General features: G+C 37.7%; 1 protein-coding gene across 1 annotated transcript; it reads left to right on the top strand.

Moving 5' to 3' along the window:
* The first annotated feature begins 188 nt into the window (after window positions 1-188).
* Window positions 189-18,491, top strand: si:ch211-161c3.6 (high mobility group protein HMGI-C). The gene is made up of 6 exons (XM_008408677.2): window positions 189-491; window positions 3,653-3,822; window positions 3,959-4,042; window positions 6,589-6,639; window positions 7,878-7,916; window positions 12,566-18,491. Exons 2-6 carry the CDS (start codon window positions 3,718-3,720, stop codon window positions 12,632-12,634), a joined length of 348 nt encoding a protein of 115 aa, XP_008406899.1. The 5' UTR covers window positions 189-491; window positions 3,653-3,717; the 3' UTR covers window positions 12,635-18,491.
* The last annotated feature ends 3,444 nt before the right edge of the window (window positions 18,492-21,935 follow it).

Genomic DNA, 21,935 nt, shown 5'->3' with positions numbered 1-21,935 from the left:
CTTCCTAGCCTCCCCCACTTCTTCTTTTTCTGTTTTTTCCTTGTGAACCCCGGAACCAGACCCTCTAGTCTGGTAATACCCCTGTCTTCTTTCCCCCTCTCAAGTGGGTGGTCCGGTGGAGCAGCCCTTGGGGCGGGGTCCTCTGTTTTCAACCCTCCTACCCCCGTTCTTTCTTGAAACATGCTTTAATAGAGAAAGTATGCAATGCATACTGCTCTGGTGCAACCCCCCACTATACTGCATCTGGGGTATTCGTGACTGGACGTCTGGGGGATCACACACATTTCCGATTAGGAAGGAGAGAGAGAGAGTGTGAGAGAGAGAGAAAGGGAGGGAGTGAGGGAGAGAGAAACAGAGAGAGAGAGAGAGAGATTACCATTTCAATCCAGCCAATGAGACAGGCGATACACTAAGATTTTCATAGTTGTGCAGGAGCACAACGTGAGCGGAGTGTGTGTGAACTTCCAGGTAAAGCTGCAAGCCGACCTAAGGTAAGGATCAACTTCCTCTGCTCCCCCTTCTGTCTGCCTCAGTGTGTGTGGCTGCATGACTCCTCAGCCCGAACATGGAGCCTATATATCTGCATACATGCAGGCTCTGAAAAGAGAGATTTTGCACCTGTGTTTCTTTGCCTTTTGTCCTATGGAAAGTTGTTCTTTTTTCGTCTGTCTCTTCAGCGCGACATTTCCCCAATTTTCTCCCCCATGTAGACCTGCTGTGTTATCGCTCCTAAAAAACAAACACACTTTAGAGAGAGAGAGAGATAGATGGGTTGCGCAAGTGATGGAAGCAGGGGGATGTTCTCGACTTTCTGCCTTTTAAAATAAATTTAAAAAAAAGAAGAAGAAGAAGAAGAAAGGAGACGAAAAAGCCGATGGCTTCTATTTGTTATTTTGGCGTCAACATGCGCCAGCTGCTCAATAGGGGATTCGCCTGGTTTCCTACTGTCGAGTTCGGCTTTTAGTGTGTATTTCTGCTCACTATGGTACTGCCGCCCATATGCAGAAAGTACATTCAGTCCCGTACTGGAGAGCCAAACACCGAGCGGTCTGAGTGGACGCTGCGCCGCCGATCACATCACATCAGATCGGCGCGTACTGTTGTTGTTGTTCCAAGAAGTGAGTTTTGCGAACCACGAAGCGACGTCGTGCGTCTCGTTTGGCTTTAAATCCGTCCAGCGAGGACGCATTTCTCGAATTACTCCGACTTCCTGCTTCGGTGCGGCGGTTTTGATAGGCTGTGATGGCAATTAGTGTTTGGCACATTCCTCACAGAGCCAGGCTCTGAGTGAATGACCACCTTGGGACACCTAGTTTCTGCGAGATATATGGCTCCCATTCCGTTTTTCCTGTTACCGAAAACTTCATAAATCCCTGCAAATAAAGTTGTTATAGGTTACATAACACAAGGACGCATTGTTCACCATATCACTGCATGCTGGAGAGAATTAATAATAATAATAAAAAAGCTCCAGACTGAGCTGTTTTGAAATGTTTTGATAATTAAGTTATCCAACAGTTTCTAAAAGGAAACGGGCCATTTAAAGCAAACAAAACATTGTGATATTTATTTTGAATATTGAAATCACGATGTTGGTGCAATAAACCCTAACCATTACTTCAAAGGAAAATATAATTTCATAAAATATGGATTCAAGACAGAAATCAATGAGCTTTAAATAGTTGCATTAATTGTTTAACTAATTTATTTATGTCAGTTTTCCTTTTTTCATAGGAAACCCTTATAAATAAAAGCAGCACAGGAACCTGCTTAATAAACATCCTGAACGATGTTTATTAATTTATTTGTCTTATTTAATGAATTTATATGTCACCTCACTCTAAACACGTCTGATTTATTTAATCAAAATCAATCCAATCAGATTCAAATCCAGCTACATACATTTTGGTTGAGCTTATAAGAAATTTCAGTAGCAGCTTTGGGTTTTTTGTGCCAGTCAAAGATTGTTAGTGGTTCCCATTTGGTCTTCCCTTTCAAATCTTCCTGGATGTTCCCGCTCTACTTCCTTTTTCATTATCTCAACATTCCCACAATTCCCTGCAAGCTTTAGCATCCTTGTCACTAGAACTTCCTTCAGGTGTATGCAGCGAGGGATGTATAAATCTTTCTAGCTCACCAAATGTAAGTTTGGCACTTCAAATGTTATAATCAACCAAATATTGGTTTCAAGCGCTTGTTTGCAATTGCAATTCTGGAGACTTTGTTATTAACATGACTTTATAAAGGATCATATTCAGCTGCTGAAGTTTCAAGGAGGTGTATGGTCACCATTTTCTGTTATTTATTAAATCCCTGTAATATACTACTAATGACTCATTGTTTACCATATTAATAGAAGCTGGTGGGAATGCATGACACTAAGCTAGTAATGACTCATAATATATTAATTAGTTGTTTGTTAGTTATGCTTTAATGCAACCACTCATTTTAAAGCTTTCTGCATGCACCTCTGCTCTTCACTTTGTTTTCTTGAGCACATCATGTTAATTTCAGTCATTATTGTTTTATCAATATGAGAAATGTTTCAGCTATAAAAGACTGCGAGGATGCAATATTTGGAATATTTCTAGGACCGTCCATTAAAACTTTACTTTGCAATAAAATATTTGGCTATGTGGTTACGTTTACTGTCCGTTATGCCAACCCCTGCAGACTCACCTGCAGACTCTGATAGTGGAGACACGTTGTGATAGTGGAAACGAAGGAAAAGAGAGAGGAAAACGTGGTCTAACCTGAATCAGCATCATCATCACAATTTTCCCATCACTCTTTTTGATCTTCAGCAGCTTGGTCACTGAAATCCTTTTCTGGTGACTGCAACAAGAGACATAGATGTCCATCCAGTTGATCAAATATGCAATTTTCATGGCATTTGAAATGTAATAATGCGCCACATATCTGACCCCAGCATTCCTTTACATCGACAGTATAAGAAACATTGACATTGCCTTGATTATTACAATTCAATGCTTTACATAAATCCCAAACCAGTGACAGAAACTAAAATAAAATAATCATTACAGTTGTCCACATAATAACAAAACGGATCAGTCACCGCAGTCCCAAACATGTTTTTGTCTGGTTGTTTCTCAGTTTTGTGTATTCACCAGTAGGTTTGTTTGTTTTCTTTCTGCCTCCTGTCTGCGTATTTGTGTGTCACTGCCACAGCTGTAAGTTAACCTGCAGCAACTTTCGCTTCTTTCCCGTCGAGAATCGGCTGATAGAGGGAAGCTGGACAGGCAGACATCAATGCAATAGATGCAGATCTTGAATGGCAGATTGAGTTGTGAATATCTGTGCTACTTTTAGTCTCCGTACACCATTCTCATGTTTCTCAACATTTGCCAGAGTCCATGTTCCGATGGTCCCAGTGCCAAGGCTTGAGCATGAGTGGTTCCCACAGTTGCTCTTGGAAAAATGTCCTGCATGGTTCTCAATTATACTTGTTATTATACAGTCATCTCTTATTTAAACAACTTTGTCTGAAACCCCTCAAAAAGTAGACGATTGAAAGTGCTAATATTTGATTAAGCAATTTGGCAAAGATTGTTGCATCGCTTCATTAAAAGGTATTCAGTTTGTTATTTCGTCTTGTTCTGCTGTTAAAAGTCACTTCTTTCCCCTGGTAAAGCCCCAGAGGCCTCTGCTCCAGGCTTTGATGCCAACACCCTCTAAAGCAGGTGGACAGACGCAGGAATGAGCGACAGTGGGACCAAAGAGCCGTCTCCTCAGTCGAGCACAGCCCAGTCGCCTGAGGAGCCCCAGCGCAGGGGTCGGGGTCGACCTCGGAAACAGCAGCAGGTAAAGCTTCAGAGGCTGCACTCGCCTCAAAAACCTGTAGTATTTAGTTTTAAGTTATAGCTGAATTGTCTTTTTTTTGTAGAGAGTGGGTAGAAAATGCATTTTTGATTGGTTGAGATGTGATCTCTCTCCAAAGGAGCCCGTTGGACCACCGACCCCAAAGAGGCCGAGAGGACGACCAAAAGGCAGCAAGAGCAAAGGCCCCAGAACAGCACTGAAGGTCAAAACTCACCACAACACTTTCATATTTATACACAACTACGTACTGATGACGTCAAAAGATCAACAACGTTTTTTTCTTTACCAAGAAAGTATTAATCTGTAAACTCAGACGTTTGTAAATAGTTCAGAAACTGATGGCGAAATCATACATGTGATGACATTCGCTGTAATTTGGGACATGGAATAGAAATACTTGCATTTTGTCAAATAGCACATAGGGAATGTGCGATTTTTTTCGTTTTCTGTGTTCAGTGCATCTGGATTAGTTACAAAACTACAAAAGTAGAAAAAACTAACTCATACAAAATCAGTTATCTGTGGGTATCTGGTCTGTATTTTCAGCCACTTGCTGATGCACTGTGCAGGATGAAATGATTGGAAGTCTTAGTCATCATTTTCTTGTGAGTTGTTTCAGCTTGTGACCTTCGTCAGGATTGTTTGAAGGCCAGCAGTGATTGACCTACCAATAAAACATGTTTCTTACCACTTCATATGTTGCTGGGATCTTCAGTTTTAGCAGATCTTATACCTTCTCCACGCATTTTGGGAATCAGTGGTGTGCCAGAAACGTTCCTCAATCTATATATCTATATATATATAAACATATCTCAAATCCCAAAGTCACTGAAAGGTTTCTGCATTTACAATAATTGGATCATTTTGTCGATAAAATGCCAGAAAATATTTAAAGTCAGATTAATTTAGCATGTCATCATCATGACAACAAAAGTCTACAGCATAATATGTAAACTCCCTGTCATAATAATAGTGAGAAAAAAGAAGACATCTTTATTTGTATGGAAACAGTAGAGGAACAGTGCTTTCTTATAGCTTTACAGAGAAAAAAAGGATAAATAAAGACAAAACCTCTCAAACTTAAACTGAGGTAAAAGTAAACAGATGGGCTAATTCATATGTCATCTGACTCACTTTGTTTGAAAATAACAAAAAAGTAATAGTGAAAAAAATAATCCCACAGCATAAAAGTAACTTAATTAAAAAAAAGAAAAGTTTTTTAAGCCATTTTTAACAGTATTGAAAGACAAGAGCTCTTAAAGTCTGTGAGACGGTTCTGCAGAGCTTTGAGCTGGTTTAAGTGAAAGCAGTCTTTTCCCTCTTCATTAATGATTTCCAGATTATCAGTGGCCGTCCTTATAAATCTGGACAGATCATCCCTGGTAATCCACTCAGTCAGACACAGGAGCCACCGTCCTGGAGACGTTGGACATACATGCAACCAGAGATGACACAGTAATACTTTCAAAATAATTATTACTAAAACATGCTCTGAAACTTACACATGTGACAATATGGTATCAGTGTCAAAAGTGTTTAAGGTTTTAGAACTCTATGTTTTTAAGACAGAAACTCCATAAACATTATCGTAAGTGTCTTTTGCATCTATTAATAAAGTTAATAAAAAAATATTAAAAATGTTTATTTTATCAATGCTACTAACCAAAGACTAAAGTGATCCAGAAAACATCTACAGATAGAGACAAACATAATTACGTATAATCTCTTCACTTTTCTTTAAAGCTTGTGCGTAAGGGAACACATTGACTAAAAGGACAGAAGCCCAGGATTGAACCTTGTGGGACTCCGTAGAAAAATGAGAAATGTTCTGAGAAATTTGGCCAAAGCGCAACAAAATGCTACCATTCGGTTAACAATAAGGTAAAAAAACAATGTGTATTGCTGTGTCAGGACAGTGTTACCTGTTCAGTGGGATCCCACTGTTGACTTTAAGAAGAACTGCTGAAGACCAGATATAAATAACCCAATTAACAAAAGCAATTATTTTCTGAAAAACAATCTCACACCAGATTGCTAACTTGTAAATATCCAGATATTAATTGCTTTGTTGATAAATGCTAATAAATCCCGTTATAGTTCACTTTGAACACTTTTGGAAGCTGCCATATAAACAGATGCAAATGCTGAGCTTCTGTTTACAACCTTCCTTTCCCATCTCTCTGAACCGTGTTAAAAGGTAGAACTGTAGCTTAAAACAAGTTTTTTTCTGCTTTATGGATGAGTTTTGCTGAGTTGCATTTATTAAATCTCCAGTGAATAAACTAGTTTGTTGTGCATCAGTGGCTCTGAGGTAGCAATTATTGCCAGTCAATTTAGCTTCTAAAACTTGTTAAAACACAGCAGATTGAGGTATTTAGTGGATGCAATTAGACATGCCAGTCACACAAATCCATCTTTCCGTGGAAAGTTCAGTTAGAGAAAACATCAACATGAGTTCACGAAGGCTTTACTGTTTGATTAGATGCAATCTTTTTATCTGTGGAGTTGTTTACATCAAGGTAAGCACATCTTTAGTACTCAAAATCTGTGCAGGTGCTCTAGATGTCGACATGCTGAGGAGGGATTTGACAAATTACTTTTGCTCAGTATCAATGCAGTTCTTTACATTCAGGAAGCAGAAGATTGCATATTCCAAAAGCTAGCTCTGCATAAAACCTCCTGGGAGGAATGTGAATATAGTAGCATGTAATCTAAACTTTTTCCATCACTGATTTGGTTTCTCCTCAGAAAGTAGAGCCTGTTGGGCAGAGGCGACCACGAGGGCGACCGAGAAAATGGGTATGGCGTTCTCACTGGCCAGTATGGAAGGACTGAGAATGTGCAGTTTTTTGCAAAAGTACTCAGACCCTTTGAACTTTTTCACACTTTTAAAGATCCAACCACACACTTTTATCACTAGTGGCCTTTACTGAACTGTAAATTGGCAGGAAACAGGGTGGAGAGAGAGGGAGAAGAAGACATGCAGTAAATGTCCCGGATCATGAATCGAATGCAGTACGACCGCGTCACGGACGGTGGCCTCTGCACATGGTGCACGATCTCTGCCAACTGGACCGCCCAGTGCCCCCACCTTTTCAGTATTTTACTGGGATTTTATGCAGTGGACCAACACAAAGTGATTTGGAATTGTGAAACGGAAAGAAATTATACATGGTCTTCTAAGTTTTTTAATAATAAATATCTAAAAAGTGTGGAATCCATTTGTTTTCATCCTCTGAGTCAATACTTTGTGGAGCCACCTTAAAGGTTAAAGGCAATGTCTTTACCAGCTTTAGACAATTAACATTTAGACCATTCATCCTTTCAAAACAGCCCAGTATGGTTAAAGAGAATCTGTCAACTGGATTTGATTGGAACTTTGATTGGGATATTTTAACACTTGAATATGTATTGATCTAGTTGTCCTGATATATAGGAACTCAGGATCTAACAGATTTTATTTTAGGATAAACCTATGTTTGGCCCAATCCAACTTTTCCAACCAGGTTCTCTGTCCTTGTTAATGAGAATTATCCCCACATCACAATTCTGCCACTACCATATTTTGCCATGGGGGTGAGCTTTGCTCGTTTTATGCTCCCCAGTGTTTTCTACAGAGATTTTCTTCTTGCCTCTCTTCCATAAAAACTAGATTTGTGTTGATTTCCCAGATGAATAGTGGATCTTTATAGTATTCCCTCCTTTTTTCTTAATAACTATGTGACTTTTAAATACCTATAGTTGCACTGGATTGTGTCTAGATGTATCAGTAATCATGAATGTTCACTGCACTGCTTCAAAAAAATCTTCAGATAAAATCCAAATAAATAAAATCAAAGTTTGTGGTTGAAAGTCCAAGGGGTATGAATGTTTTTGCAATGCATTTTCTCTCTAAAGCTTTTGTGCGTGCGTGCGTGCGTGCGTGCGTGCGTGCGTGCGTGCGTGCGTGTGTGTGCTGGAGCTGTTCAGTATGAAACTCATTTTCCATCAGTCTTTAATGGCTTCTACTGTCTTGTGTTTTATGTTTTGTTTTACAGCCCCGGAAAGTTGTTCCAGAAGTGACTGAAGAGCAGCAGGTGAGGAAAATGAAAAGGTGTAGCAGGGTGGTCTAGTTTTGTTTTAATGCAGCTCTTTCAGGCATTAAAGCCTAGCTGTTTGGCAAAAATAATAAAATAATAATAACCTCTCTCCCCCTCTAATATATTCAATTTTCAGTATGTTTGCTGCTCTTGCTCTTCATTGCTGAGGCCTCTACCCATACATACCCTTTAGTAAACTCGTCTTTGACTGCAAGCTGCACCAAGTTGCATTTCAGCATTTTTTTTTTGTTGCCACTCTTTTATAGTCTAACTTACATCTACAATCAGATCAAACTATAGGTGGAGAGAGTTTTTGAGAGTGCCGCCTCAGTTAAACAGAAATTTCATTCTGTGTCACACGTTTGCCTTTTGACTGGTGCCAGTTTGCAAGTCTTCTTGTGTCAAGCTTTGATCACATTTAAACCTACATTCAGCTGCGGAGTCACTACGTTCTGCGAATCCACAGCCGTGTTCTGTAAAGGTACAATCTAATCTACAAGCTGTTACAGTAAATACGTGTCGGAGGTAGTTAGTGATCAAACTACTCCTTAGATGTTTAGCGTAACTGCAGCATCTCTGGAGGAAAAAAAATCACTCAGCTGGAAACAGATATTTACATGTGCAGCTTACAAAGACACACCTTTTTTTTCTTACTGTTTGGCATTAAATCAGTCAAAACTTTTTCCCTGTTTATGTCAGGACTTGCAAAATTATTTCTGTTCCCTAAATGCCAGAAAAATGATAGACATTTCTAAAGAGACTTTTACATTTGTGTCATTTGTGGTTGTTGCAATCGGCTTTTCCTTCCTCAAGCTTATCACAATAGAGTTATGTGTGATTTGGGTCCATTCCACCTGGCTGATGTGATGGGACTGGGTCAGACTCATGAACACGTTCTGCGATGGCCGCTCCATCCTTTAGCCACTTCGTCTCTAATTTGGTGGCATGCTTAGGGGTCATTGATCCTGTTGGAAGATGCTTTACCCCCAAGCTTTCTCAAATGTCTTGTGATGTGCTTCAATATTTCCACGTCATGTATTTTATAAAGTTCACCAGTCCTTTCTTTGTCAGAAAAACAAATCATAATGTTGTTAGATTCCCTGCACCCTGGAGTTTGGGATGTTGTTCTCAAATGTGAAAGTTTCCATTTTCTTTCCTCCAAAGGCTTTGATGCTTTTGCTTCTTCAAGGTCACTTCTCCAAAAACTGCAGCTTTTGTGCAGGCTGCTGTCTGGCTTCCTGTGTTGCTTTTGGAGTATCAGCTTCTTTATTTCAGCCCACATAGATACAGGACTGATCTCACTGTCCATAATGGCTCTCTTACCATCTTCACCCAACATCTTCACAAGATCTTTTATTTATGTCTTGCGGTTCATGCAAGCTGATTCTACACAAGAAAACATGTTGATCTCAGGGAAAGAGAATCCATCTTCTTCCTAAATGTTATTATGGCTGGACACTCCCATGCTGCATGTTGCATCTAGATATTGACAGACATCTTCTTGTTTGTCGTCAAACTTTGATTAATTTAATGCCAGACACTAAGAAAAAAGGCTATGCAAATATCTGGCTACGATTATTTATTTATTTGTTTTAATAACAAAACATAAAAATACTTAAAAGTATTGCATAAGATGCACTGTAGCGATAGAGAATCAAATGATAAGTTATGAAAGTAGGCTGTCGTTTGGCCCATCTGATTCATATCATTTCACTTTAAACATAATACTAATACAGAAACATGAGTAGTCATGATAGGATTGCTGAGACTAGAACACAAACCTGTCTTCACAATTTGAATATTAGCTTTCCTTATTTTAAATGTGATACTTCGAGTCATTTAATTGCTCATTGATTTAATCATTTAAGAATTTTAGAGGTTTTTAAAAAAATCACCTTTTGGGGGAAATCTTATGCTGACATTTTTGGAAATCTCCAGTCTGATCTGTGTTAAGACATTGTTACTGCAATTATAAATGTTTTATTTTTATTTGATTTTGACACAAAGACAAACATGTCGCACGTTGTGTTTTTTAAGTGTTTATTCTGCAGATTCTGTATTTGCCGCTCTGCTTTATAAGATGAGATTAGCTGGTTAATCAGTCTGTCTGCTCTGATAGAGCCTGGGCCAGCTGTAGTTTTAAAACAGCTTTACCTTCATAAGTTGTGGTAAAGCTTTTAGTTTCCACACTGCGTTTTATGGCTGTGTTTGTTTTTTCTTACAGCGAGAAAAAAGTGTAGTAACTAGCAACAGGTGGGAGAGGGGCAATACTCTGTAACTGTGTGCTCTATGCAGTTAAAGAAAAATTTGTTCACTTTTACATTTTTGTGTTTTATCTAATGAAGAGGAGAAGATGGCAGAAGGCTTTAGTAGTTTAGAAACAGCAGCTTGGTGTGCCTCAATAATGATAACTGGTTCATGACTGGCACAAGTACAGCAAAACAAAAATGCCAGTGGTTAGGCTGAGGTTTAGGTCTAATGTCTACCACTAATTTAGAAACCTTAAAAAAAATAAAAAATGCTGTAATCATCCCTCAGTATTCAGCGGTTCAATTGAAGAACATTATCAAGTAAATCTTTGTAGAATGACTGGAAACGCCTCACTGATCCGGAAACATCTCCCTTAAATCCTGATACTGGAAGGCAGGAAAAATGCGCCTGGGTTTTTTATCCATTAAGCCACCAGGAGCCTTAGGTTGTTGCATTACAATGATTAAAGCGTCAAAAAGTCACCTGTTAACCAGACTCGCATGTTAGTTAACAGTTTACTTGTTAATAGTTAATAGTCTGGGTTCATCTCACTTCCCTCTGAAGCTGCTCCTAAGCAGAGGTGGAAGAAGAAGCAGATCATCTCTCCTGTGGGATTTTTGCTAATCTCCTGCCATCTGCTTCAGGGCATCACCCTGTAATACATCCTCACTCATGTTTTATGCTGTGTGTTTGGCTTATTTTATAATAAAGATAAGGGCACGTATAAATGTCACATTTCACTGACTTTCTAGTTCTACTGATCATTTTGGGATACAAGAACGTTTTCCAAGAGTGACCAGAAAAGTCTAATACTCTCTTGGTGACACTTTCTACTGAGAATAAAAGTGGTTCATGAATATGAATGACATAAAAAAAATAAAAGAATGTTGACATTTATTGAGACATTCTCTCTTCTATCTTAGATTTTACTATAAATACAGCTCTAGAAAAAACTAAGAGTCCACTGCACTGAAAACCTCATGGCTATTTAACCAAATATTGATTTATGTTCTCTTCCTGAGTTAAAACATCAGTATTGTTGTTTCTAAATGAATATTTCTTGTTTTCTTTGCATTATTTGAGGTCTGAAAGTGCTGCATCTTTTTGGTTATGTTGACCATTTTTCATTTTCTGCAGATAAATACAACATTTTGCTTGGAGTTTTGGAGGCATGTTGTCAGTGGTTCATAGAATAAAAACACAAAGTTCATTTTACTCAAACATATACATATACAGAGTAAAATCAGAGAAACTGGTCATTTTAAGTGGTTTTTCCAGAGCTGTATGTCAGTTAGTGTCATGCTGTTTGGGTTAATCACCACTAAAACCAGACATAACCTTATTTTAGCAATACAAGTTTTGAAAGTTGCTTGCTAATTAATTGTTTGTCACATGAAGTGTTGTTTTTACCTGAACTGATGTTGAAAGATCAGAAAAAAGAAGTTCAACAAAAATTAGCCCTACTCTTCATTTCACCTTTAACCTTGGATGTTTGGGATATCTTTAATTTACTTTTTTTAAGCTTAGCAAAAAAAGTGAAAAACAACTAAATTAGTAGATGTTTGAGTATCTAACAGTGAAGCAGCAAATTATAAATGTAAAAAAATGTTTTAAAAACTTGTTTTAAGTAAAAATTAAAAAATATATAATTACATGATTGTTTTTTTATTTTCATTCCCCAGACCTGTGACAGTTTCAAAAGTTAAAATTAATCACCCCTAATATTAAAAATTCAGGAAGCGTTGTCCGTTTTTTGTACACAAGCACCACTTTCAGTAAGTCGTCTCTGCACAAGCTTTGTTGTTTTTTTTTTTCTTTCTTCTGAACTGACTTCATGTTGATGTGGCGAATTCTTGGAAATTCACAGACTCTGGTGCCGAATTCCCCACATGGCATAAAGATCCTTTGGTCTCATCCACCTTTGGAGCGTTTCTCAGAAACCTCGGGCTGTTTTAGCCATCTTGTCGAGAGCGTTGCACAACAGCGTTTACCAAGACGATGCCCCTCGCCTCGCCTTATCGCATCCTCTGCGCTGAGCAGTTTGTCAAAGAGGTTAGGGCGCCTGAAAGAACTGAAACCATTGAGACAGACTCCTTTCTCAGAGGCACGCACACGAAGGGGAAGAATGAGTCAGTGTTGCGAGGGGAAACCTGATCTAACTGCTCTCTTCCCCTGTCTTCTTGGTTTCCTGATGTAACCGTCGTCTTCCTCACATTTCTAGGTCTGACGGCTGGAGCCTCGCTCTCTCGCACGCAATTGCCCCGTGAAGTTTTTGCCACTCATTCTTGTACTCTCGTGCTCTTTCTAGCGTTGATTCAGAACCTTTTTGAGCTGCGTGAGTCACCGCTCAGATAATAACCGATCTCTCTCCTCTGTTTGCTCCTCGGACGTTCCAGGGCCTTTCGGAGGTGGCCGAGGAGGGCCCCTCGTCATCTCAGGTGCCTGCTCAGGAGGAATCGGAGTAGATGGGATCCCTCTCTACCTACCTCAGTGTTTGGCCTCAAGCAAACAGGGGTACAATCTGACTCCCTATCTGTGATGGGAAATCAGGAACACACACACTTACACACACTCACACCCCAAAAAAAAAAAAAAAAAAGAAAAGAAAATCCTCGCAGACAGCAGTTTCCTCTCCTGATCTAAACAGCACCATGGATTTGTTGTTGCTTTGAGTATCTGATCGTTTGAGCCTTGGTAAAGGCATGGTTCCAGCTTTTGGGAAAAGTATTTGCAGAGTTGCTGAATATTAAGAAAATGTGTGTTTTATATATAGACAGGAGGCAGAAAATAAAATAAAAACGTCTTCCTGTCTTGTGACAGCATGAATGTGCCTTTTAAAGTGATATAGCGCAGGTTCTCCAAAACCCTAAATAGTTATTGGTGAAAGAAATTAAACATTAAAGTAAAAACAAAACAACCGTCACAACTCCAGTGCTTTAAAACATAAGAAATTTCATTTTGGAACTAAATATTTCAGCTATTTTCTTGCTTCTACGTCCATTTATAATTATCAACATACCTTAATTGATTGACATGTGCTCTGCTTTGAATGCATGGTTAGAAGAAATGGGCCTCTTTAATGAAATACTAATTAAAATCAGTAATTAACATTCAGCTTAAAAAGTAAATCATTCAATAAAATTCTGTTTGATAGCTTCCGGAGGGTTATTTTATTAAAAACAATTGTTTTCTACTGTGAGATGTATTTTTTTCCAGACTAAGTAAATATAGTCAAATTAAAAGTTGTATTTTTCTAAATTGTTTGAGATTATGAGATTATGCTTCTGCAATAAAAGATAGAGTTTAATTATTTATAAAGATGGAGGGCAGTATGTATATAACTAGAGATGCACTAATCAATCAATCAGAATCAGCCAATTTTCCTTTAATTGGCTTTGATCAGATCAGAAGGCCTCATGAGATTTATTTTATCTACTATTCAGTCCTTTAGGTTTGACACTTAATGCTTTAATGCTTGATTCCCTCATTTTTTGTTGGATTCAAAGCTGCAGCCTGTTTTAAAAAAACTGCTACACATTTCTATTTCTTTTATTTCTCATATTCGGTAGTAAAAAAAATATGCAATCAGTCAAAAATCAAAGAAAACCGAATTAATCAGTATCAGGAAAAGCCAGATGTGTGCATCTCTGAATATGAGCTCTATGTAAGATTTCTAAAAAATGTTTAAGTTCGTCCTGTGCCTTCTAGCTCTACATCAAGCTATCAGCTCAAAGGTATGGAATAATTAGTGGCTTAATACCCCACTAACTAAATGCACCCAATTTAACCTTTATGTCTCACATTTAAAAGAGAATTTAAAAAATGTAATCGCCTGGATTGCAAATTTTTAAACCCATCTCAAGACCTGAGAGAATGCTTCTCCCTTAAAGTGGAACTATCCCTTTATTTTGCCAGCTGTCCTGAGCCTCTCAGTGAGACTTTTTGCATGTCTGTATGTTTTGTGTTTGTACGGAGAGAGAGATGCGGAGAAAGACAAAAAGAAAAGAGGCAGAATTTTTAAAAAAAAGGACAAAAGGAACCAAACTGAACTGTGTTTCAGCTGCTTTAAACTTAATATTTTTAAACCAATGTAACAACACAATCATGGCAAGCTGAACTCATTTTTGTGAAAGCTGGTGTGATTTCAAACTGAAATATCCATTTTCAGAGATTACTTCTTAACCTCAGCTGAGTAAATCCTTCCAAGCAGAAAGTGACTGATTCAAATCCAAAAGTTGAAATGGATATTTCATTTTGGAACAAAAATAGAAAAAACTAAAACAAAACCTTCATAAATACTTGAGTCGACCGCAGTGTTGACGTGTCATTTTTTTTTTTACCACTCTCAGGATTTCACTTTTTTAACAGTGCTCTTACGTCATTGATGAAAACCTCAGGTACATATCTATTCAGGAACATGATATCTACTCAGTAATAATTGTGGTGCTGTGTTTGTTGTGCGATTCTGATCTGTATTTGACATTACCAGTATGCCTTGACTCAAAGACCTCATGTAAAAACCTCAGTCAGCCTCAGCTTCTTGATCTCTCATTCTACCTCAGCGACACAAAAACACAGAAGATCCTCCTGCAAAGTTATCCTTCACTCCCTCAGAAGTGATACTGTATACGCAAACACACGCATGCACACGCACACACACACACACACACACACACACGCACACGCGCACACACACACACACACACAACCACGCGCATGTGTACCAATGCAAATCAACAAGTTTCAGGGCTTAAATGCCAACAAATCAACAAATACACACAAGTAACAAGAGGATGTTACACTCCAGCGGAGGTGTACAGATAAAGTATCGATATCATTTAATAAAAATAACTGTATCTGATTAAAAAAAACAAAAAAAAAACTGAAACGAGACTCTGATCTCCTGGGAATTAAAGTGCAGCCAATAGTTTACAACAACTTGATGAAATACTTGCCTTTTAGAGTGTAGTACCTTATGAAAACCTGTATTTTTTTATTTTTTATTTTTTTTGTGGGACGGGGAGGGGATTGTTATTCTTTTTCTTATTTTTACTACATCATGTATTTTTTTCTCTGATTCTTACACTGTAAAATGTATGTGTGACACTTAATTCTTGGCAGCAAAATAGCCGCAACGTGCTGAAATACATTAGATGAACCTCAATGTTTGCACATACTTGACCCAATTGTGCTACAATAACACGACACGATTGTACTGAACTGATGGTGTGTTTTATTGCTTATGAGTTTTTTTTTTACTACTTCGAGGTGAAAAAGGTTGGGTCTTATAGATTTTTTTTGCTTTAAAGGATAATATTTGCTTCTGAACATACAGTGCCTTGCAAAACTCTTCATAACCTTTTAAACTTATTCATATTTTAAGTTTCAGTGTGTTTTATTTGGACTTTATGTTTTTGACCAACACAGTGAAGAGATTAGAAGATGAAGAATCACTTTTTACTGCTGCAGGCTTTTAAAGTGTGTCTTTTGCCAGCTTTGCACGTTTTCTTTACCATTTAGTTCGAGACGGAGCTTCTCTAAACTTTGGTTTTGTACTTTTGCCACATCTCTCTCTGGATCTCTGCAGTTCCTGCTTTCCTCGCCACGCATGGCGGTTTAGGCCATGTTTTGGTAGATTTGAAGTACTCTATGTACAGATTATGAACTGAACTGATCTCTGTGAGAAGTTTAAAGCTTGGGGTGTTGTTTTATAACTTTACAGCTTCCCGCTCCTCCACAGCTTTATTCCTGCAGTGTTCCTCGGTTTAATCCCTTGGTTTAGGTGGCTTCTCAAGGCAGTTGGTTCCATCAGATTATTAGGGTTTAAATACAGATTTGTATTTTAAATACATTTTAAAACATGCATCCGTCCAGCTAATACGTATGCATCGCCTCCTGTTGGTCTACTGCATAAAAAGCCCAGTACAATACGTTCCCATTTCTGGTTGTAATATAAAAAAATGTCTAAAAAGTTTAATAAGTTTCAATACTTTTGCAAGCCACTGTATTTAAATGTCAGTTAAGCACAGAGGATTTTATTAGTTGGGCATAAAACACTCATTAGTTTTCACTGAAGTGATTCAATGAAACCCCTTAACTAAGAGGTTTGCTGCTTTTTCGGGGTAAGACGTTTTGTTTCTGTTTACTTTCATGTTCACAATAAATAAAATGCAACTTTTTTAACGGTGTGTTCAGTGCTGCCAGAAATCCCAAGACATGAACGTTAAACCTGCATGTTTCCTGCAGGGCCGTTGATCATTTTTAGATCTTATATTGGTGAAGTTAGAAGAAACAAGAAGAATAAAAAATATATAGCTATAAAATTAGGCAGATAATTACAGGAATTACCCCTGTAGACAAAAAAAAATGGTTGATTCTTCATTAATAAGTCAACTTAAGAGCAAAACTCTCAGGTTTGTACCCTGGTCAAAGCTGAAAATATGACATTTTTGATTATAGGGCAGAAAAGTCATTGATAATGTCACTTATTTTCCATACATAGGTATTTGATCTGGTTTTTATAATAAATCAGAAAGGTATACTGTATAATTACAGAGTTTTCTTGTTGCCAGTTTCATTACCAGCCTCGCCTGGTTTAAGGTTGATCAGCTCTAAGTGAGAGCAGAAACACTCACAACATGTTGATCTAGTCGTTAAGTCTCTTTGTTGCCCTCCATGGCAGACTAAATGCTCCTTCAGCTATGTGTGCCTCCAAATACCAAGTGGTCACTATAGATGCACATTGCTACCACTGTTAATTATCATCAGATCATGCTAAACATGCTGTAAGGAGACGGTTCTGATACTTTAAGGGGGGTTCTGTTTGGTTTTTATTATCGTACCTGTTGCAGACTGTCTGAACTACTTGAGTTTGTAAAAGAAGACATTAGAGCTGAGAACTTGTGAATTTAGTTATTTGCCTATTTTACATGTGAAATGTGTTAAAATAGCAAATCAGAGTCAACATTCAAATGTTGTAACCAGTCCTTCAGAGCTGCTGGTTTTCTACCTCCTTGAGATGTCTTCCTGGTTGAACACACTTGATTTAAATGAATGGGTCATGCTTTTATTTTGAAGGGTTTGATGACAGACTAAATATATACTGAACTGTCATCAGGTTGGAGCAGGAACCCATTTACAAAATGGAGCCCTTTTGCTAATTTAGTTCTAATAAAAGCATAATTTGAACTAAATAATAATTTCCAACATGTAGTCACTATTACTGATTAAATTAACACTATTTGTAACGTAATCTTTACGAAACTCTGAGCTACTAGCATTTGCAACCTCACACGTGATAAAAAGTGTCTGAGTTTTTAGTTAGCAGTTATCTGACGTCTGAAATCTTCAGACAGCTCTCTGCTAACGATAAAATACTGATTGCTGATAAGTAATCCACAGAACCCTACCTTAGAACTGCGTCTGCAGCGGATAACTAACCTCCAAAAGGTAATTAATCTAAAAGTAGTTAATCTAAAATATCTGGACACCTTTTCTTGCTGGGATTTCTGTTCTTACGCTGACATATCGAAGATTTTTTTTAAATTTTTTATAAAATATATCAAAAATGCATCAAACATGTCATTCTTGCATTGCTTATTACTTGAAAATCACCCATTTACTTTATATTCAAACACTTTTTTTTCTGTTTTTACTTATACATCATTTATTTTATGTATTTCAGCACCGTTGCCTAAGCTGCTGCCACATTACCGATTTATTCAACGCTGCATTGACTTTACTTATTTAGCCCTCCTGGACTACCTCTGAAGAGAACCAAGCCTGGGCCATTTTTTAGGCAGATATATGGAGACTTCTGTCCTTTACGGCCCGAAGTCTCCATCAGACCTGCAGGCAGAGTGGATCATAAAATCTTGAAATAACTTTTGAATAGTACTGCAGTAGTCCACACACACGTCTCATCTCACTATATTGATATGACCAGAGAATGAGAGTCAGCCTGAAAGGCGCCTCTTAATTTAACTCCAGCTAAGTCAGTGTGTTATTTTACACGAGCTGTGTTTGGATATTTACTCTTTCTGTAAGGGGACAATGTTGTTTTGTGATCTTACTGCTAGTGATATAGTTACATACAGCACTTGATCTAGTTTCAACTATTGAAAAGTTGAACAGTAACTTGAGAAATCATCTTTAATGCCTTACCTTTTACACAATGTAATAGTTACGTTATTGATATGTCCTCATCCACTTCTTTAATACAACTCACAAACCTGTGATATATATTTTGTTATGATTCTTTACGTTGTGATTTGTGTTACCTTGCTTCTATATTGCTTATCAATAAAAATATCACACTCTTCATTTGTTGCCATGGATTTGTGCCGTCTTTTTTTTCCTCTGGATTTTTATTTTTAATGTGTACAGATGGAAATGATATTAATCCACAGTCTGTAAAGAAGACAAATAGGGAGGAAAACAGATTGAGGATGGCGACACATCCAGCATACGAGGTGTAAGACCACAAAATCACTAGAACAGATTCACAATTTCCTCGTATGAAACAGAAACATAGATGCAAGAAACTGACAAGCTATTAAATATTTTAACAATGACGGAGCATAGTTTTAAAAAAACAAGGGTGCCACACTTAATTGGTGCCCCAGTGAATAATAATAATAATAATAGTGCAAGATCATTACTGACCCTTTGCATTGTTCTCACTGAGTTTTTTCTTTGATACAACCACTTGACACGTTGTGAAGACAACATTTATCAGACCTCCAGCTTAAGTCTAGCTTCCCTTTGTTTTCCCCTCGTTAGTGACAGTCTGTGCCTGGGTATGTGAGAGGGTCTGCAGCTCTCCTGCAGGCTGGGGCTGACCAGGCAGGGCGGAGGGGCCGTTAAGCATTGAGGGCTTTGGCAACATCTGTGAAGACCAGACGACTGGGTCGCTGCGTTGTCCCCTGGGAGGTTGTGAGAGTCTGCAGAGTAGAAAGCAGAGGAAGTTTATAACCAGTCCACTGCAACGGCTGCTGTTTTGTCTAGAAATGCTGTCGATGCGGACAAAGGTGTAGGTTTTTATTTACACTGTAAAACATCTGAGCCGCATTTAGTTGGGTCTACTGCCTGCTACTCTTTAAGCCAAATAAATTTAGTGAGTTTTAGATTTGAACCTGAATGTGAATTTGTGGGAGATAAACCTACAACAGTAAGTTGTGTTAACTTTTTGTTAATTTTGTCAAACCTCCAAAAGTTGAATAAGCTAGAGTTTTTAGGTTAGCACTTAAAAACTGAAGAAAAAGACAGGTGTGGGAACTATTTTCCAGAATGCTTAGCGGCGTGTTTGTATCCTGAGATAGAAATGCGTTACATTGATCTGACTCTGTTATTAAGGCAAATGTTTATTTTAAAGCTTGAGGATAATGTCCTGTTTTAAACAATTCATTTTCATGGTTAATAAAATTCATTATCAGATCAGAAATTTTGTTCATGCAATTTGAAACTAGAATTTAAATTATTCTAAAGTAAAATAAGTAGTTATTTTAACTTGATGCTGTGAATGAAAATAATAGAGAAATGTGACTCTTTCACTAGGGGAAAGCAGTTTTTTTTCTTCCATATTGTGAAATAAATATTTGGTTTAAATTGCAGCATTAAGTTAAAACTCACAATTCAAGATTAAAGAACTTAAAAACAACATTTACACAACTCGTCTCTTGTTGTTAAATCAAATTCATGAACTTTAATTTCTGAGTTAAAACCAAAACAATTTTCTTGTTGACTTAAATTACATTTTCAACCCTAACCCTAACCACCTCCAAAAGTTTTACAGCGTAACAATTATATGTAGAAAAATGACTTTTTACATGTTAAACGGTAATTAAAGCTCCTGCTCTAATCCTAACATTCACATTTTGATCAGTTGTACAATTAACACCACATGCCACAAACACACGTTAGTAAATTTATTGTTATCCCTGATAAAGACGAGTAAAACTCCCCTCCAAAAAGAACTACCCTACTTTTGTTACAGCAACAAAATCTTAATCTGAAAATCTTGGAAAATCCAACGTTGACTTTAATTACATTTATTTACTTATCGTTTTGGTAAATCAAACACTAATTCATATTAAGACACATATTTGTCAGGGGTACAAATAAATTTCTCCAGTAGTAACTAAACAGATGAATGAATTGAGGGCAGCTGAAAACTTTTGTAAGCAGATAACTTTTAAAATCAGAAACAAATTTTTTTGTGTCCAACTAATAAAAATATGTGGATTTTTTTTATCTAAAACAAACACTTACATCGTGTGATTTTACTTGTACTGCATGGTTTATGTTAGTTTTCTTGTTAGTCCCACATTTTGCATCACAAGGCTCCATTTTAAAGGTTTTTGCTCAGTTTTTTGTGGCCTTCAGTAGCTACATCTTCTATGAATTCATGGATGAAGGATAAATAATGAAATTAAGTGATAGATTATAAGGGTGCAGGTTCACAGAAAGAGACTTTAAGCAAAACTGTTTATTTTATGTCAATTAATTTTCTTTAGATTCGAATTTTAAATATATTTCAAACGTTTTGCCTTCTTGCCGTTACTATGGATACTGAAACAGGGACAGCATGAGTGAGGGGAAGAACAGTGAGGTTAGAAGAAGAGGTTCAAAGGTCACATGGGTGATACTTTACCATGTTTGCCCTTTTGTCAAAACTTTAAACAGAAATCAAAAAAAGGCAAAAATTAACACAAAGACAGAATAAATCATATTCATAACCAAGTGAAAGTTTTATACACAAGTACACATTAACAACTAAAAAAGAAAACTTTGACAAAAAGATCACGAGGTTCAGTCATAATTATATGTAGCTTAGATTAGAAATGTGCTGATGTTTTCTTGGCGCCGTCCGGCCTACCTTGGCGTTTGGACCCGCGAGGCTGCCGTCCCGTCCGTGATCCAGTAGTTCCTGTTCCAGGAGGTCGTCCTGTTCTTCAGCCGGGTCAAAGTTGTACATGGGCATGAGCTGATGTCTCAGCTTCTCTAACCTGAAACACAGACAAAGTCTGGTTCTGCTGGAGGTTTCTTCCTGTGAGGAATGAGTTGTTCCTCCCCACTGTCACCTCGTGTTTCCTACAGGACAGCGAACGCATCCAAGTGGACGTTTGATTTCATAAATAGTTTGTGTTTTACAAACTGCTCTTGTTCTGGTGGAGTTGAACATTTTTTTAGTTGGACCGAGTTGGAGTATCGACGAATACATGTGAATCTGATAGCATTTTTCATATTGCAATGCTGTGGGGAAAAATTAGGAGACCTTTTTTGTGTTCTTTCTGAAGGAAAGTTCACATATTGACATCTTTTAGATTTGTCTATGAAAAAGAAAAGGATTAAATTATAGGAAGACATTATAGAAATTAAGCTTGTTTTGCTCAGTTAACAAAAAAATATTTGGTTTACACTAAAACTCCTCCATTCTGGTGTCAAAACAATTCAATTTTAGGCTTAAATGTGCAAAGAACATCCTGATCTTTGTCTATATTCTCTCTGACAAACTTCTCTCTGGCCTACATGCCTTTCTTAGAAAGCAGAAATTTCCTCCCTGCGACAGACTGGCGACCTGTCCAGGGTGTACCCCGCCTCTCACCCGGTACGCTAGCTGGAGATAGGCACCAGCAACCCTCCCGACCCCACTGAGGGAAGGGTGTAAGAGAATGGATGGATGGATGGATGGATGGATGGATGGATGGATGGATGGATGGATGGATGGATGGATGGATGGATGGATGGATGGATGGATGGATGGAT

This window comes from Poecilia reticulata, linkage group LG5 (assembly GCF_000633615.1).
Source record: "Poecilia reticulata strain Guanapo linkage group LG5, Guppy_female_1.0+MT, whole genome shotgun sequence".
NCBI lineage: Eukaryota > Metazoa > Chordata > Actinopteri > Cyprinodontiformes > Poeciliidae > Poecilia > Poecilia reticulata.
Note: the sequence above shows the minus strand (reverse complement) of the source record. Positions and strands in the feature narration are given on the sequence as shown.

Bases quoted from the DNA above. Each gene is read 5' to 3' on its own strand.
- si:ch211-161c3.6 (XM_008408677.2), top strand. From the start codon at position 3,718: ATGAGCGACAGTGGGACCAAAGAGCCGTCTCCTCAGTCGAGCACAGCC. The intron at 4,043-6,588 runs GTCAAAACTCAC...GTTTCTCCTCAG, and splicing joins GCCCCAGAACAGCACTGAAG to AAAGTAGAGCCTGTTGGGCA. The intron at 6,640-7,877 runs GTATGGCGTTCT...TTTGTTTTACAG, and splicing joins GAGGGCGACCGAGAAAATGG to CCCCGGAAAGTTGTTCCAGA.